This window comes from Rattus rattus, chromosome 11, assembly GCF_011064425.1.
Source record: "Rattus rattus isolate New Zealand chromosome 11, Rrattus_CSIRO_v1, whole genome shotgun sequence".
In the NCBI taxonomy this organism is placed as follows: Eukaryota; Metazoa; Chordata; class Mammalia; order Rodentia; family Muridae; genus Rattus; species Rattus rattus.
The window spans coordinates 97,055,355-97,074,621 of NC_046164.1; the positions used below are offsets into that span (position 1 = coordinate 97,055,355).

A 19,267-nucleotide genomic window follows, 5' to 3' on the forward strand; every position below is an offset into this window, starting at 1 on the left:
ATTCTTTTACCTGCTGACCTCCACTTGAACCAGCACCATTTGTTGAAAATGCTATCTTTTTTCCACTGGATAGTTTTAGCTCCTTTGTCAAAGATCCAGTGACCATAAGTGTGTGGGTTCATTTCTGGGTCTTCAATTCTATTCCACTTATCTACCTGTCTCTGTACCAATACCATACAGTTTTTATCACGTTTGCTCTAGAATATAGCTTGAGGTCAGGAATGGTGATTCCCCAGATGTTCTTTTATTGCTGAGTATAGTTTCCTGTCCTGGGTTTTTTGTTATTCCAAATGAATTTGCAAATTGCTCTTTCTAACTCTGAAGAATTGAGTTGGAATTTTGGTGGGAATTGCATTAAATCTGTAGATTGCTTTTGGCAAAATGGCCGTTTTTACTACATGAGTCCTGCCAATCCATGAGCATGGGAAGTCTTTCCATCCTCAGATCTTCTTCAGTTTCTTTCTTAAGAGACTTGAAATTCTTGTCATACAGATCTTTCACTTGCTTGGTTAGAGTCACACCTAGGTACTTTATGTTACTATTATGAAGGGTGGCTTTTCCCTAATTTCTTTCTCAGCCTGTTTATCCTTTGGGTAGAGGAAGGCTACTGATTTGTTTGAGTTAATTTTTTATCCAGTCACTATTGCATTGTTTATCAGGCTTAGTAGTTTTCTGGTAGAACTTTTGAGTTCATTTAAGTAAACGATCATATCGTCTGCAAAGTGATGTTTTGACTTCTTCCTTTCTAATTTATATCCTTTTGTTGTCTGGTTACTCTGGATAGGACATTGAGTACTATATTTAATAAGTAGGGAGAGAATTAGCAGTTTTGTCTAGTCCCTGATTTAGTGGGATTGCTTCAACAAGTTTCTCTACATATAGTCTGATGTTTGCTGCTGGTTTGCTGTATATTGCTTTTACTATATTTAGGTATGGGCCTTGAATGCCTGATCCTTCCGAGACTTTTGACATGAAGGGGTGTTGAATTTTTTTCAGATGCTTTCTCAGCATCTGATGAGATGGTTATGTGGTTTTTTTCTTTTGAGTCTTTTTACATAGTGGATTACACTGATGTATTTCCATATATTGAAACATCCCTGCATCCCTGGGATGAAACCTACTTGATCATGATGGATGATCGTTTTGATGTGTTTTTGGATTCCGTTTGGAAGAATTTTATTGAGTATTTTTGCTTCGATATTCATCAGGGAAATTAGTTTGAAGTTCTCTTTCTTTGTTGGGTCTTTGTGTGGTTTAGGTATAAGAGTAATTGTGGCTTCATAGAAGGAATCTGATAGTGCTCCATCTGTTTCAATTTTGTGGAATAGTTTGGACAGTATTGGTATGAGGTCTTCTATGAAGGTCTGATATAATTCTCCACTAAACCCATCTGGTCCTGGGCTTTTTTCGGTTGGGAGACTTTTAATAACTGCTTCTATTTCTTTAGGAGTTATGGGGTTGTTTAGATGGTTTATCTGATCTTGATTTAACTTTGGTACCTGGTATCTGTCTAGAAAATTTTCCATTTCATCCAGATTTTCTAGTTTTATTGAATATAGGCTTTTGTAGTAATATCTGATTTTTTTTTTTTTTTGCATTTTCCTAGATTCTGTTGTTGTCTCCCTTTTCAGGTCTTAATTTATTTCGATACACTCTCTGTGCCCTCTGCTTAGTCTGGCTAAGGGTTTATCTATCTTGTTGATATTGTCAAAGAACCAGCTCCTGATTTTCTTGATTCTTTGTATAGTTCTTTTTGTTTCTACTTGGTTGATTTCAGCCCTGACTTTCATTATTTCCTTCCATCTACTCCTCTTGAGTATTTTTGCTTCCTTTTGTTCTAGAGCTTTTATGTGTGCTGTCAAGCTGTTAGTGTATGTCCTCTCCAGTTTCTTTTTGGAGGCACTCAGAGCTATGAGTTTTCCTCTTAGCACTGGTTTCATTATATCCCATAAGTTTGAGTATGTTGTATCTTCATTTTCATTAAATTTTAATAAGCCTTTAATTCCTTTTTTTCTTTCTTGACCAAGTTATCATTGAGTAGAGTGTTGTTCAACTTCCATGTATATGTGGGCTTTCTGGTTTTTTGTTATTATTGAAGACCAGCTTTAGTCCCTGGTGATCTAGGGCTTGTAGATAGGATGTATGGGATTATTTCAGACTTCTTTTACCTGTTGAGGACTTTTTTTGTAATCGATTATATGGTTAGTTTTGGAGAAAGTACCATGAGGTGCTGAGAAGAAGTAAATTCTTTTGTTTTAGGATGAAGTATTCTATAAATGTCTGTTAAATCCATTTGGTTCATAACTTCTGTTAGTTTCTCTATGTCTCTGTTTAGTTTTTGTTTCCATGATCTGTTCATTGATGAGAGTGGGGTGTTGAAATCTCCTACTATTATTGTGTGAGGTGCAATGTGTGCTGTGAGCTTTATTCTTTTATGAATGTAGGTGCCCTTGTGTTTGGAGCATAGATATTCAGGATTGAGAGTTCATCTTAGTGTATTTTTCCTTTGAAGAATATGAAGTGTCCTTCCTTATCTTTTTTGATAACTTTAGGTTGAAATGCAATTTTATTTGATATTAAAATGGCTACTCCAGCTTTTTGGGGACCATTTGCTTGGAAAATTGTTTTCCAGCCTTTTACTCCGAGGTAGTGTCTGTCTCTTTGTCTCTTCCTGTGTGCAGCAAAATGCTGGGTCCTCTTTATGTATCCAGTCTGTTAGTCTGTGTCTTTTTAGTGGGGAATTGAGTCCATTGACGTTAAGAGGTACTAAGGAATAGTGATTAGTCTTTCCTGTTATTTTTGTTGTTAGAGGTGGAATTATGTTTGTGTGTCTCTCTTCTTTTGGTTCTGTAGCAGGGAGATTACTTTCTTGCTTTTTCTAGGGTGTAGTTTCCCTCCTTGTGTTGTTTGCGTTTTCCATCTATTATCTTTGGAGGGCTTGATTTGTGGAAAGATATTATGTAAATTTGATTTTATCATGGAATTTCTTGGTTTCTCCATCTCTATTAATTGAGAGTGTTGCTGGATATAGTAGCCTGGAGTGGCATTTGTGTTCTCTTAGGTTCTGTTTGACATCTGCCCAGGATCTTCTTGCTTTTATAGTCTCTGTTGAGAAGTCAGGTGTAATTCTGATAGGTCTGCCTTTATATGTTACTTGACATTTTTCCCTTACTGCCTTTAATGTTCTTTCTTTGTTTTGTGTGTTTGGTGTTTTGACTATTATGAGACGGGAGGAATTTCTTTTCTGGTCCAATCTATTTGGAGTTCTGCAGGCTTCTTGTATGATTATGGGCATCTCTTTCTTTAGGTTGGGGAAGTTTTCCTCTATGATTTTGTTGAAGATTTTTCTTGGCCCTTTAAGTTGGGAATATTCATTTTCTTCTATACCTATTACCCTTAGGTTTGATCTTCTCATTGTGTCCTGGATTTCCTGGATGTTTTTGATTAGGAGCTTTTTGTATTTTCCATTATCTTTGAAGGTTGTGTCAGTGTTTTCTATGGTATCTTATGCCCCTGAGATTCTCTCTTCTATCTCTTGTATTCTGTTGGTGAAGCTTGTGTCTATGACTCCTGATCTCTTTCCTAGGTTTTCTTATCTCCAAGGTTGTCTCCTCTTGTGATTTCTTTATTGTTTCTATTTCCATTTTTAAATCCTGAGTGGTTTTGTCCAATTCCTTCATCTGTTTGGTTGTGTTTTCCTGTAATTCTTTAAGGGATTTTTCTTTTTCCTCTTTATCGTCTTCTACTTGTTTACCTGTGTTTTCCTGTATTTCTTTAAAGGAGTTTATTATGTCCTTCTTAAAGTCCTCTGTCATCATCATGAGGTGTGATTTTAAATCCAAATCTTACTTTTCCAGTGTGTTTGGATATCCAATTTTTGCTTTGGTGGGAGAACTGGGCTTTGATGATGCCAAATAGTCTTGGTTTCTATTCCATAGGTTCTTGCACTTGACTCTTGCCGTCAGGTTGTCTCTGGAGTTAGTTTGTCTTGCTGTGTCTGACAGTGGCTTGAGTGTTCTGTAAGCCTGTGTGTCAGCACTACCATAGACCTGTTTTCTTTCAGCTGGATCTGGGAACAGAGACCTGCACCTGGGTTTACAGATGGGTAGCTTAGAGCAGAAGAGTTAGTCTTACCTCTGCTCTCAGATGTATCAGAGCTCCTCTTGACTGGCTTTCAGCTCTGGGCTCAGGCAGAAGCCGAAAGCTTCCAGTTGCTCACTGCTTCTATATTCCTGTATTCAGAGGGCACTAGGCAGGTTCTTCTTTGGCCAGGAATGTAAAAGTGGTCGTCTCCCCTGAGCTCTCATGATTGTCTGAACTTCTCAGAGTACAGTTCTCTCTCCCATGGGAATTGGGTACAACAAGCTGTGGGAGTGCTTCAGCTCCAGGGGCTGGCAGGTACCAAAAGTGTCCTGTCCCAGATTCCTCCTGCCTTTGTGTGCCCTGAGGCCACCAGGCTGGTGCTTTGAGCAAAAAAGTTGGTCTTTCTTACCTCTGCTCTCAGATGTGTCTGAGCTCCTGGCTTTTGGCTTTGAGCTCTGGGCACAGGCAGAAACCAAAAAGGTCCTGCCCCTGACTGCTCCTAGTTTCCTGTGCCCAACAGGCACAGAGGGCACTAGGCAGGTTTCTCTTGGGTCAGGAATGTGAGCAGAAGTGGTTATCTCTTCTGAGCTTTCAGGATTTTCCACACTTCTGAGATTCCAGCTTTCTTCCCCACGGGATTTTGATGCAGAGAGTTGTAGGACTGGTTCAGTTCCTAAACTTTTAATCACTATGTCGTTGTCCTTTATTTGGGTATCTAGGTCATAAATGACAAGGATTGGAGTAAGGCTAGTAGTTTCCCCTAACTACCTTAGCCTGCCCTTTTGATGGCAAGAGCTGTATCCAAGATCATAAACTGAGACTATCCTTGATGAGTGAGCCAGGGAGGGGTCATTTTAAGTTTTACATGCTCTGGCTCTTATTCCACTTCTCAATAACGAGAGGTAGATGTGTGTGTGTGTGTGTGTCTGTGTGTGTCTGTGTGTGTCTGTGTGTGTGTGTGGGAGAGAGAGAGAGAGAGTGTGTGTGTGTGTGTGTGTGTTGTGTGTGTGTGTGTGTGTGTGTGAGTGTGTGTGTGTGTGTGTGTGTGTGTGTGTGTGTGTGTGTGTGTGTGTGTGTGTGTGTGTGTGTGAGTGTGTGTGTGTGTGTGTGTGTGTGTGTGTGTGAGAGTGTGTGTGTGAGTGTGTGTGTGTGTGTGTGTGTAGAGAGAGAGGTGTGTGTGTGTGTGTGTGTGTGTGTGTGTGTGTGTGTGTGTGTGTGGGAGAGAGAGAGAGAGTGTGTGTGTGAGAGAGAGAGGTGTGTGTGTGTGTGTGTGTGTGTGTGTGTGTGTGTGTGTGTGTGTGTGTGTGTGTGTGTGGTGTGTGTGTGTGTGTGTGTGTGGAGAGAGAGTGTGTGTGTGTGTGTGTGTGTGTGTGTGTGTGTGTGTGTGTGTGTGTGTGTGTGTGTGGAGAGAGAGAGAGAGTGTGTGAGTGTGTGTGTGTGAGTGTGTGTGTGTGTCTCTGTGTGTGTGGCGAGAGAGAGTGTGTGTATGTGGAGAGAGTGAGAGAGAGTGTGTGTATGAGAGGGAGAGAGAGAGAGAGAATGTATGTGTGTGCGATATATGTATATATATATATATATATATATATATATGTATATGTACATATATATAGAATGTGTGTGGTACGTCACATATTTGGTTAAAGACATTTCTCTAAAATAGTTATCATATCACTTATCTCTTCTATATACTTATTATCTCGAATTTTAAAGCTAAGCCTTTAAAATATATATTAATTTTGTGTGTCTGGATATTTGCCTCATGTATGCCTATGTACCACTTGAGTGCAGTGCTCCCAGAGGCCAGAAGCAAGTGACAGATCCCTTGGAACTGGAGTTACAAATGGGTTTTACCCAACATGTTCATGGTAGGAATTGAACCAGGTCCTCTGGAAGAGCAGGCAGTGCTCTTAACGGTTCTTAGCCATCCCTAAAGTTAACTTTTAAACTTTAATTTAATTGTGAATGTTGTATAAAGTAGAAGTTAACTTAATTTTCAATGCACTTAAAAAATTGCTATTACAGAACATTTTGTAAATATTTGTATATAAGCATATTTTTAAAACCCTTTTGTACTTGGTTCAGGGAAAAGGCTTCGCTTGTCTTCATTTTTCAAGAAACAATTATTCTTTATATATAATACAATTTTCTTTTAAAATATATATTATATTTTATTAAATTAATGAACTTGTTTGGACAAAGAATGGCTTAAAAGGGAAAGTTTATATTCGAGACATTATTTATATTTATATTTATATTTAGAACATGAATTTGCTTTCGGATGCTCGATCTGCTAGAATGTACCGAGACGAATTGGATGCCCTCCGAGAGAAAGCAGTCAGAGTTGATAAGCTTGAGAGCGAACTCTGTAGATATAAAGAGAGACTACATGATATTGAATTTTATAAGGCAAGAGTTGAGGTATGTTGCATAATTATTCATACCTTTTTAAAAATGTTAAGATTTTCAAAACACATTTTATAAACAAAAGGAACTTAATCTAGTGGTAACATTAAGTTCTTTGGGTTATTTTAACTGTCTTCACACATTATTAAGCTTAACGAATCCTTCAAACCACTCTTATTCCTCCACCCACCCCATACCTACAGTTTAGTTTTGAAGCCATAGAAGACTTGAACAACTCTTCTAACACTCAAAATTCTTAGCTCTGTTAATTTCAAGCTTGTTCCCAGAAATAATGGAAAATGTTTTTATGATTATTGGGTTTTTTCGTATTAGGATATTGAGGTAATCGAAGGCTTTGTATATATTGTTGAATTAAGAAAAACTTCTTTTTTGTCTGAGTTTAACAGCCCTTGCATTCCGCATTTCTGTTAACTTCCTTATTTTCAGCAAACATGAGATATTAAGTTTCTGTATGAGGAGGAAAAAGAGAGTATGTGGAATGAAGAAATGAAAACCAGAAAGGGTAGGTCCGATGGCTCAGTGGGTTAGACACCTCCTGCGAAGGCTCATGGTGAGAGTTTAATTCCAAGGACCTAATGATGGAAAGCTGGACCAACCACTGCAGGTTTCCTCTGGCTCCATTTGGTGCTGTAGAATGTGCCCGTACACATACACAAATAAATAAATACTGCAATTTCGACATGAGAAAATAGAACATTTGTTCATTTATTCCTTTTACTAATAATTCATTCATTTATTATTCTACTGAAACTTGAAAATTCTAATATACATGTTTATACACACATATGACCATGTAAAATATTCATATTATGTCTATCATGGATATCATTGTCTTAAAGCATGACAGTATATACCTGTTACCCCAGCTCAGGAGACTCAGGTGGAAAGGTCACTGTTTGAGACCATTTTTGAATACATAGTGAAATCCTATCTCAGAACCCAGCAGAATAATGTATTTTCTCTAGACTTTATAAACAACAGACATATTATTTAGCACAATAACAATTGTGAATACCTGCTTCAAAATTATATAAAAGGATTTCCTCAAATGGTTTATTTGGTACTTATCTTGAGGACTGAAGATTAAGCTTAGTATTGGATACCTTGCCACACGTACACTATGCTTTGGATTTTAGCTCAGTGGTGCATGCCTTGAAACCTGGCACTCTAGAAGCAGAAGCAGGTGAATCTTTGTGAGTTTAAGGCAATCCTAGTTTACTTAGTGAATTCTAGGCCAGCCAGGCTATGTAGTGAGACCCTAACTCAAAGAAAGAAGGGAGGGGGGCAGGGAAAAAAAGAATCTGAGAGATTGCAACAGATTGTGTAGGCTTATAAAGTCCCAGCACACTAAGAGGCAGATACAAGGAACATCACAAGTTTGTAGACAGCCTGGGCTTATTGGCTGTGTTTCAAAATAATTATAAATTAAATTGACAAGAGTCTTGTTTTATCATTTATTTGAGTGGGTTGTAGTTTCATATTGTAAAAACCTAGAACAAGTCACTTTCAAGTTACTCCTCTATAGAGGTAAAATTTTAAATCTCTTTCAGTCCAAGTAAGTGTTAATTGCTTAAAGTTTTGTATCTCTGAACCTTATGACCCACTTAAATGTATTCCATCATTTCCCTGTGAAGTCCCAGTGGTATTAGGTTTACATATTTTGAATGTATAATATGTTTAATTCTGGGGCAGGGAGTTGAAAGTAACTGAAGCCAAAAAAAAAAAAAAAAAAAACAAAAAAAACTGTTTAGTGCTCAGTAGCTTTACTCTTACATGAGAATGTTATTAAGAATGGTGTAATGTGTTTATTTGTAATGATGAATTTTTACCTCCTAAGCTTCAAAACACAGATATTAGTACATTTCTAATTAATTTTTTAAAACCTACTTTAAATGTTTATAGGAATTAAAAGAAGATAATCAAGTTTTATTAGAAACAAAAACTATGCTGGAAGACCAACTAGAAGGAACTCGGGCTCGTTCTGACAAATTACATGAATTAGAAAAAGAGAATTTACAATTAAAGGCTAAATTGCATGATATGGAAATGGTAAGATTTATGGAATTCATCAATTTTCCTGGTTTCTAAAGAAGAATTCTTCGATTCACATTCCTTGATTCAGCTGAATTCCCTATAATGACCAGGATGGCTAGAGTATTTAGTAAGGCTTTAACATAGACTAGATAGTTAAATATTTTAAAATATTTCCACCATTACATAAAATATACAGTAATTTTTGCCTTTATAAAGCAGTAAATCTATTTTACAAGCATGTCTTTTAGAATACAAAAACATTACAGCTATAATTTATCAGTGACCATAAATATTTTGTTAAATGACTGAAATCGTGAGAATGAAGATTTTCATTTTGTCCCTAAAGATTATTTATATCCAAGAATATATGTACAAATTGAACTTGACAGGCTTAAAAAAAAAAAAAAAGACACAGTCTTGGGCCAGTGGGTAACAAGGAGGGGATTTAGGGGAAGGGAAAAGAAGAGTGAAAACAGCCAGAACATGTCAGAAATTCTCAAAGAAATAAGTTTTTAAGAAACTTAGTGGGGACATTCGTATGGAGACGGTGCAGGGTTGGTGGGGAGGGTAACGGGGAGGCAATATGGGATGTGGAACCCTTGGTGGGTGGACAGGAAGAATCAATCAATCTGGAGTGTAAAAATATTTTTTTTTAAAGATCATTTTAAAAGGATGTCAGGTTGATCAATATTGTCATTGTCAATGATCAATATTGATCAGTGGTGATTACAATAAGTATTGCCTTCAAGGAGAAAATGTTAAGGAAGTAAAAACATTCAGTTTAAACTAAGTAAAAATAAATGAATAATGGATGGAAATTGCACTATTTCTTAGCTTTCTTTCCCCATTGTGTATAATTGAAAAGGAACGAGATATGGATAGAAAGAAGATTGAAGAATTAATGGAAGAAAATATGACTCTGGAAATGGCACAGAAACAAAGTATGGATGAGTCATTGCACCTTGGCTGGGAGCTGGAACAGATATCCAGAACTAGTGAACTTGCTGAAGGTAGTCTCAGTTTCGTTTTCTTTAAGTGGATTAATAAATAAACAAAGATTATATTTTCCCTAGCTAAGATCCCACAAGATAAGCAGTTGTCTCCAAAGTTATTGTCTCAGGTTAATATCTTGTTTTTAATTTTTTATGACTTAAAAAATCTATTTTATATGTTCGTGGAGAAGGGCTTTTTGAAAACCTGAATTCTGTTCCTTTTCTGTTCCAAATTCTATCAAGTAATTCTATTATAGCTTCATTTAGTATTTAACACAAATTATTATATACATAAGACAATGTACAGCTCTTTAGAAGTATACAATTAGTCTAAAGCAAAACTTCAGTTTTGTGAATTCATTAACAGGTTTGGATTGTTGGTTAGGCAATATTTTAAGTTACTGTCATAAGAAATAGAATACTAATTTATTGGTTTATCCTGAGAACAATAGTCATCCATTAAGTAAAACAGTTGTTTTATCTGGTCAATATGTCTTTGAATACAGAGAAATCAAACTAGGAAGTAAAAAACATAGTAAGAAGACCTTAAAGGTGAATATCAAGGGTTTTCTTGGCTAGGGCTGTTTTCTTAACAGTAAATAAATAAATTATCCATACCAGCTGATTCATTGCTAGGGATAATGAGAGACTACTAAATAATTTTGTAACTTCTTTCTGGGTGTGATAGCACATACCGTTCATCCCAGGACTCATTAGGTAGATAGAGGCAGGCAGATTCTGAGTTTGAAGCCAGCATGGTTGTCTTGTTAGGGTTTTACTGCTGTGAACAGACACCATGACCAAGGCAACGCTTAATAAAGACAACATTTAATTGGGGCTGGTTTACAGATTTAGAGGTTCAGTCCATTATCATCAAGGTGGGAACATGGCAGCATCCAGGCAGGCATGGTGCAGGCAGAGCTGAGAGTTCTACATCTTCATCTGAAGGCTCCTAGTAGAAGACTCACTTCCATACATCCAGGAAGAGGGTCATAAAACACACCCCCACAGTGACACACCTACTCCAACAGGGCCACCACTTTAAAATATTGCCAATCTCTGCCAAGAATATACAAACCATCACAGTGGTCTACATAGTCAGACCCTGTCTTAAAAATAAATAAATAAATGTATTTGTATTTTGCTCTTTGTCCCCAGGCCCTTTCTTAAAAAATTAAATTCATTACATTTGTTTGCTTTATAAGCTTTGGTGTGCTAATACATTTTGTTCATTATAGCCAGGTCAGATTTATTCAAAATAAATTAGTTCTACAATTTCCAAATGACATAGTATTAGATTATTTTACCTGGATTTTTGAGCAAATATTTTTAAACACTTATCAGATGTTGCCACAATACTATGAGGTAACAGATAAACAAAGTACATAGATATAAGCTTTGAAAGAATTTCTAGTTTAGTGCTTATAATTAGTTATACAGATAGACGGTTCACCCTGTATGTTATCAAAGTTTTTCTGGTTTTATACTTGAGAACCTAATAATAAAATCCTAGTGTCTTATGTACTGACTAAATAATAAGTAGAAAATTCATAGAAATATATTAAAGTATTTGTGTAACTTTTTTATTTGATATTTTTTATTTACATTTCAAATGTTATCCCCCTTTCCTGGTTTCCCATCCATAAGCCCCCTATTCTATCCCTCCTCCTTCTTCTGTGAGGGTGTTTCCCAACCCAACCAGCCACCCTTTGATCCATTAGGACTTGAGCATTTTACAAGGAGGTGACAATGGGTCGATTTGCACTCTTCTAAGTGCTGACCTCCAGTTGAACCAGCACCATTTGTTGAAAATGCTGTTCCTTTTTCCACTGCATGGTTTTAGCTCCTTTGTCAAAGATCAAGTGACCATAGATGTGTGAGTTCATTTCTGAGTCTTCACTCCTATCCACTGATCTCCCTGCCTGTCTCTGTACCAATACTGTACAGTTTTTTTATCACTATTGCACTGTATACAGCTTAAGGTCAGGGATGGTGATTCCCCTAGGAGTTCTTTTATTGTTGAGGATAGTTTTTGCTGTCCTGGGTTTGTTTTTTTTTTATTCCATATGAATTTGCAAATTGCTCTTTCTAACTCTATGAGGAATTGAGTTGGAATTTTGATGGGGAATGCATTGACTCTGTAGGTTGCTTTTGGCAAGATGGCCATTTTTACTACATTAATCCTGCCAATCCATGAGCATGGGAGGTCTTTCCATCTTCTGAGATCTTCTTTAATTTCTTTCTTCAGAGACTTGAAGTTCTTGTCATACAGATCTTTCATTTGCTTGGTTAAAGTCACACTGCAGTATTTTATGTTACTTGTGACTATTGTGAAGGGTGTCATTTCCCTAATTTCTTTCTCAGCCTGTTTATCCTTTGGGTAGAGGAAGGCTACTGATTTGTTTGAATTAATTTTATTTTTTTTTATTTATTTATTTATTTAATATACAGCATTCTGCCTGCATATGTGACTGCAGGCCAGAAGAGGGCACCAGATCTCATTACAGATGGTTGTGAGCCACCATGTGGTTGCTGGGAATTGAACTCATGACCTCTGGAAGAGCAGTCAGTGCTCTTAACCGCTGAGCCTCCTCTCCAGCCCTGAATTAATTTTATATCCAGCCACTTTGCTGAAGTTGTTTATCAGGCTTAGTAGTTTTCTGATGGAACTTTTGGGATCACTTAAGTATACTATCATATCATCTGCAAATAGTGATATTTTGACTTCTTCTTTTCCGATTTGTATCCCTTTGACTTCCTTTTGTTGTCTGATTGCTCTGGGTAGGACATTGAATACTATATTGAATAAGCAGAGAGAGAGTGGGCAGCCTTGTCTAGTCCCTGATTTAGTGTGATTGCTTCATGTTTCTCTCCATTTAATTTGATGTTGGCTACTGATTTGCTGTATTGTTTTTACTATATTTAGGTATGGGCCTTGAATTCCTGATCTTTCCTAGACTTTTAACATGAAGGGGTGTTGAATCTTGTCAAATGCTTTCTCAGCATCTGATGAGATGATTGTGTGATTTTTTTTTCCTTTGAGTTGGTTTATATAATTTTCAATTGTACTTCTGTCAATTGTGTTACAAAGAAAGCAGCTAAGACTTCAGTTTTCTGCTATTAAAAAAACCTGTATGTGTTTCCTTACCTATATGTGAAGGACAGAGTATATGGTGGTTTGAATGAAAATGTACCTTAAAACTGTAAGTTTAAAAGCAACAACAACAACAACAACAAAAAATTAGCTGAAGAGATGGCTCAGTGGTTAAGAGCACTGACTGCTCTTCTCGAGGTCCTGAGTTCAAAACCTAGCAACAACATGGTAGCTCACAGCCATCTGCAGTGAGATCTGATCCCCTCTTCTGGTGTGTCTGAAGAAAGCTATAGTGTCCTCATATGTAATAAAATTAGTGCAGTAAAGATGAGTTATATAAAGTCAAAATAGTATCTTCATATATTAAGAATAGATTTGAAAAAATTCAAGAAAAAAATCGCACATGTAATATCTATTAAGAACTGGTGGTGGTGCACACCTTTAATCACAGCCCTCAGGAGGCAGGGAGAGGTAGATCTCTGAGTTTAGGGCCAGCCTGATCTACGGAGTGAGTTCCAGGACAGCCAGAGCTACACAAATTAACCCTGTCTTTAAGAAAAAGAGGGAGGAGAGGAGGCAGAGAGAGGGAGTCCTTAAGGAGACAAGAAGAGAAAGAGAAATAATAAACAGGTTGTCAAAGATGACTCAGTGGATAATTGTACCTGCAACAAATCAGTCCTAATGACCTACATGGTAAAAGAAGAAAAACAGCATACAAATTTTTAAATGTGAGTTAGGGCTAGAGAGAAAGTCCAGTGGTTGAAAACATTGGCTTGAAAACCCTTGTTTGATTCCCACTACTACATGGGAGTTCAAAACCATCTTGTTCCAAGCACTTTAATGCAGTCTTCAGGCTTTCACAGACATCAGGAATGCAAGTGGTTTACAGACATAGATGCAGACAGAATAAAAATAAATACTTAAGAAAGTAGCCTAAAAATACACTTTGATACAAACAAAATAGCATATTAGCAACAATAACAACAAAATAGTAGACATATAAAGAAATTAAACAGAATAGCAAGCCTGGAAATAAAGCTATGCGCTTATATTTAACTGATTATTGACAGACATGACAGAGTAGGAAATGATAATCCTCTCAATAAATGGTGCTGGGAAAATGTTGTTTGATTGTAAAAGAATGACTTACACTGATTTCATACCAGTGCAAATAGATGACAGATTTCAATGCAAGACCTGAAACTATAAAACTATCAGAGGATACCATGCTTTGTGCTCTAAATATAAATTTTATTTTTCACTTAAAAATATGCCAGTACTAACATTAAAACCAAAATAACTTACATGAAAATGTCCATTCAACATTAACATAAATAATTTCCATTAATTCTCAAATTTTCTTCATTCATCAGTGACAATTAGGGAAAATTATATGAATTATTCCCTAAGTCATATCATATTTTATGATTGAATAAACTGTACATAATAGCATTGGAAACTTTTTAATCTACAACTGAGCTTGTTTTCTCTTGTGAAAATATCTAATCCAGGTTGAACTGACAGAAAATGCTGTTATAACTCTTGGAAGAGTATTTGCCTGACAGTGCAAGCTGTTGGAGAGGTGTGATGTATATGCATTGCAATACATTGTTACCATGCTGTGTTTTAATTTATGAGACAAAGCCAGATTTGCAAAATGGTGATACTAATAGATTTTTATAATATTTTCAGTATACTCAGATTATTCACTTAAAATTTTATACCCAAAATGCAAAAGGTGATGTTGTATTTCCAGAAGTATATTTTAACCTTTCATTAGGTATTATCATTCTGAACAATGCATCTGTAAGTTTGTAGTTAAGCTTAAATCATATTGTTTGTTTCTTTGAGGTCTCATAAAGCATAGTTTGGTGTCAGCCTCTACAAGTTAGATGAGGAATTTTTTCATATTTTTATTGGTTATTTTATTTATTTACATTTCAAATGTTGTTATCCCCCCTTCCCAGGTTCTCCTCCACAAACCCCTTATCCCCCCCCCCGCCCCGCTTCCTTGAAATTCTTGATCCTGTTGCCTCTACTTTTAGAAATGTGTGCCACCAGGCCAAGAATAAGTAGTATTTTTGAGGAAGTAAAAATATCATAGACTGAAATATAAACAACAAAATACATGACAGTCTAGTAGGAGTTTACAATTCTGTTATTTATGATGTCTAAAACAAATAGTATTTCTTTATTTAAATAATAAGATTATTTACTTACCCACTTTTGCCCAATATTTAAATGTGGTAGGGACATGCTTTTGCAGTGATATGACTACAGATGCACATTGAGAAAGAGGGACAATGGAAGTTTTCAGTGACAACCCCTACCTCTACCCCAACCTTGCCCATCCTCTCCCATCCCCCAAAATAGGAAAAGCCAAGACAAGAAGACCTTGGAGAGAACTGTTAACTGTGATAGTATGCTGATGTGTCCCCCTCCTTGGTAGATGCCTTCCAGCAGGGGTCTGGGAGGGAGCTTCTGGGCAGGTCACAGAGTTTGATCACTCCCCAGTGAATGTATAGGTAACACAAATTTGACTTTTGGTGTTTGTTTGTTTGCCGGGTGGGTGTCGAGGATTGAGGGGAGGACAGGGCAGAACTGGGAAGTGCATATGACAGTTTTGTATGATTTGAAATTTCCAAAGAATCAGTAAAAATGCTGAAAAAGAAAAAGTATTATGTTAAAGGTGCTTTCTCATGACAAAATAGACCAGACATTGGTCTTTGCTACTAAGTTGAGCGTTAATGTATGAATAGTGTACATGGTCTTCAAACAATATATAAGGATTCTTCTCTGGCTAGCTTTTAATATTTGAAGTCGCTTGAAAATTTTAAGATAATGCTTGTTATTTCATAAGTTAAAGGGATCTTGTGAGATTGCAAGGCAATACTTGTAATTTATCAATTGACCCAACATCATCAACATGACAATTACCAAGTAATTTCCCATGGAACTAGAACTCTATAGTCTCTTAAGTATAAGTGTTGTATGTTAGAAGTTCAAGACATAACTTTGTTCATTAGTTTTTTAATAGTATTTATCTTATATAACTTAAAATTTTATGAAGTTAAAGATCAGGTGTCAGAGTACATAAGAAGTCGATATTTTTAATAGTTTTATTAGTGATATTTTTCAATATTACAGCACCACAGAAGTCCTTGGGCCATGAGGTAAATGAATTAACATCAAGTAAGTTATTGAAGTTGGAAATGGAAAACCAGAGTTTGACGAAAACTGTAGAAGAGCTACGGAGTACTATGGACTCTGCAGAAGGCAGCACTTCCAAAATCCTCAAAGTTGAAAAGGAAAACCAGAGACTGAGTAAAAAGGTAAACTAAAATTTAATCTTTATGATAATGTTAATTTATATCAATAACTTGTATTTTTCATTTGTAATGTGTACTTAATATTGGTTACACTCATTTTTTACATTTTTTAAAATTTTTTATTAGATATATTTCTTTACTTGCATCTCAAAGGTTATTCCCCTTCCCGGTTTCCTGTCCATAAGCCCACATCCATTCCCCCTCCCCCTCCCCCATAAGGTTGTTTCCCCCACCCACCCACCCTTACCGCCCCCCCACATTCCCCTGCACTGGGAGTCCAACCTTGGCAGGACCAAGGGCCTCCCCTTCCCCTGATGCCCCAACAAGGCTATTATCTGCTACATATGCAGTTGGAGCCCTGGGTCAGTCCATATATAGTCCATATATAGACTTTCATTGAATAGAAATATTCAGTTGTGTAACCAAGTAGTTTATTTCACATATTTTTGCGGCTTACATGACATAATTCTATGTAAGTGGTATATCAAAAAATTGGGCACAACTGGACTCAGGACGTTGCCCAGGTGGTGGAGCAGTCTCACATGCATGAAACCCCTACCACTGCACAACATGGATGTGGCACTTGGGATGTGGAGGCAGGGCTACAGGAAACCAAGTCTCAAAATCATTAACAACAGCTACAAGGAGATAGTAGGCTCTACTGATGCTCCAAGTGACATATAAATGACAATCTCTGCTAACGTGGGGATACACCTTTCAAGTACAAGACTGGCATTTTCAAACCAGAAACCAGCAGAATGCTTAGCACTTAGTGGGTACTCGGATATTAACTGAATTAGATGATGAGGTTTATTTGAACTTTAAAAAAAATTTTTATTTAATCTTTTTTTTAACACTCCAGATTTTATCCCCCTCATGTTCCACCCTCCCAGAAAGCCACATTCCACAAAGCCTGACACCATGAGTTTAATCCCCACAATTCAAGTTGCAAGAAAAAAATTAATTCCCAAAAGTCACCTGAGCTCCACATATATGCTGTCATAACTATGCCTATGTATACTTACATCATACACACAAAATTAAAAATTTAAAAGTGTATACATATACATTTCTCTACTTCTTATTCTTAAGATGTTTCTATGTACTACTACGTATCTTTTTGTCTTAGAGACTTGTTTTGAGAACCAATGCGTTAGATTTTCCAAATAGACTCTCGTTTTTATGCTAGATATTTTTGAGTGGTTGTGTGGTGTTTATACATGTTTGTGTGTGCATGTATACAACCTTTTCACTACATTCCCTCACAGACATTACCTCACAGTTAAGCTCAGGAGCCTCTTCTTTTTATTCTTTTCCATCTTTATTAAATTGGGCATTTCTTATTTACATTTCGATTGTTATTCCCCTTCCCGGTTTCCCGGCCAACATCCCCATAAACCCTCCCCCTCCCCTTCTCTATGGGTGTTCCCTTCCCCATCCTCCCCCCATTACCGCCCTCCCCCCAACAATCACGTTCACTGGGGGTTCAGTCTTGGCAGGACCAAGGGCTTCCCTTCCACTGGTGCTCTTACTAGGCTATTCATTGCTACCTATGAGGTCAGAGTCCAGGGTCAGTCCATGTATAGTCTTTGGATAGTGGCTTAGTCCCTGGAAGCTCTGGTTGCTTGGCATTGTTGTTCATATGGGGTCTCAAGCCCCTTCAGCTCTTTCAGTCCTTTCTCTGATTCCTTCAACGGGGGTCCCGTTCTCAGTTCAGTGGTTTGTTGCTGGCATTCACCTATGTATTTGCTGTATTCTGGCTGTGTCTCTCAGGAGAGATCTACATCTGGTTTCTGTCGGCCTGTACTTCTTTGCTTCATCCATCTTATCTAGTTTGGTTGCTGTATATGTATGGGCCACATGTAGGGCAGACTCTGAATGGGTGTTCCTTCTTCCTTTGTTCTAAACTTTGCCTCCCTATTCCCTCCTAAGGGTATTCTTATTCCCCTTTTAAAGAAGGAGTGAAGCATTCACATTTTGGTCATCCTTCTTGAGTTTCATCTGTTCTGTGCATCTAGGGTAATTCAAGCATTTGGGCTAATAGCCACTTATCAATGAGTGCATACCATGTGTGTTTTTCTGTGACTGGGTTACCTCACTCAGGATGATATTTTCCAGTTCCATCCATTTGCCTATGAATTTCAGGTAGTCATTGTTTTTGATAGCTGAGTAATATTCCATTGTGTAGATGTACCACATTTTCTGTATCCATTCCTCTGTTGAAGGGCATCTGGGTTCTTTCCAGCTTCTGACTATTATAAATAAGGCTACGATGAACATAGTGGAGCACGTGTCTTTGTTATATGTTGCATCTTTTGGGGATATGCCTAGGAGTGGTGTAGCTGGGTCCTCAGGTAGTTCAATGTGCAATTTTCTGAGGAACCTCCAGACTGATTTCCAGAATAGTTGTACCAGTCTGCAATCCCACCAACAATGGAGGAGTGTTCCTCTTTCTCCACATTCTCGCCAGCATTTGCTGTCACCTGAGTTTTTGATCTTAGCCATTCTCACTGGTGTGAGGTGGAATCTCAGGGTTGTTTTGATTTGCATTTCCCTTATGACTAAAGATGTTCAACATTTCTTTAGGTGCAGAAGCCTCTTCTTAACAGATTCTCAAACCCAGCAAATTGTTAGGTAACACTAAACTATCGCTATATATTTCCATATGTAATAGGTAAAAACTATTTAGTTATCAGTAGGTTAAAAGAGAAAACAAAAGTACATCCAGGAGCATGTAGGGAAGCAAAGCTGTTCATTCACTTTATGACAGCTGGGAACAAAAGGTGTGGGAAAAGCAGGGATCCCAGCTTCCCCCCAGGGCAGTGATGTACTTATTACTTCTACTAGTTCCCTGTTCTAACCCGCAGACTGAAAGGATGGGTTTAGGACTCACTACTGCATAAATAAATCAATATGGAAAGTTAAAATGTTGTGAGAAGGTAAGACAGACACCGCTGTCTTTTGCCTCAAACTGTGCGTTTCTCTCCTGAGTACATCACCATATACGTGGACTGTAGGTTACCGTGTGCATGGGATGTAGGTTTGGCTGCAGTTATTTCTTCAGGATTGCTCTTTCTTCTTCCTTCCCCTTTTTATTTTCACCAAGTCCCCTGTTACTGTTTGATTAAACTTCTGTCACCACATCTCGATTTTGCCTACCTGATCTTTTATAATTTCTTCCTCCTTTGTTACCAACATTGTCTAGTGTAATAAAATTGTATATTATAAATCTACTGTAGTCAAGAATTTTCTGGTGAGATTTGCACATCATAAGCACTTATCCTACTTATATATCGCCTATGTCTGTCAAG

The 19,267-nt window shown here is 37.2% G+C and overlaps 1 protein-coding gene across 3 annotated transcripts in view; it reads left to right on the forward strand.

The window, feature by feature from the left end:
- Positions 1–19,267, forward strand: part of Ccdc88a (coiled-coil domain containing 88A) — a 160,564-nt gene that overhangs the window by 79,710 nt on the left and 61,587 nt on the right. For all 3 annotated transcript variants that reach the window (XM_032916264.1, XM_032916263.1, XM_032916262.1), the window contains 4 exons: positions 6,343–6,501; positions 8,410–8,556; positions 9,407–9,551; positions 15,775–15,959. In XM_032916264.1, coding sequence (XP_032772155.1) covers positions 6,343–6,501; positions 8,410–8,556; positions 9,407–9,551; positions 15,775–15,959 — 636 coding nt within the window. The remainder of the gene's footprint in view (positions 1–6,342; positions 6,502–8,409; positions 8,557–9,406; positions 9,552–15,774; positions 15,960–19,267) is intronic.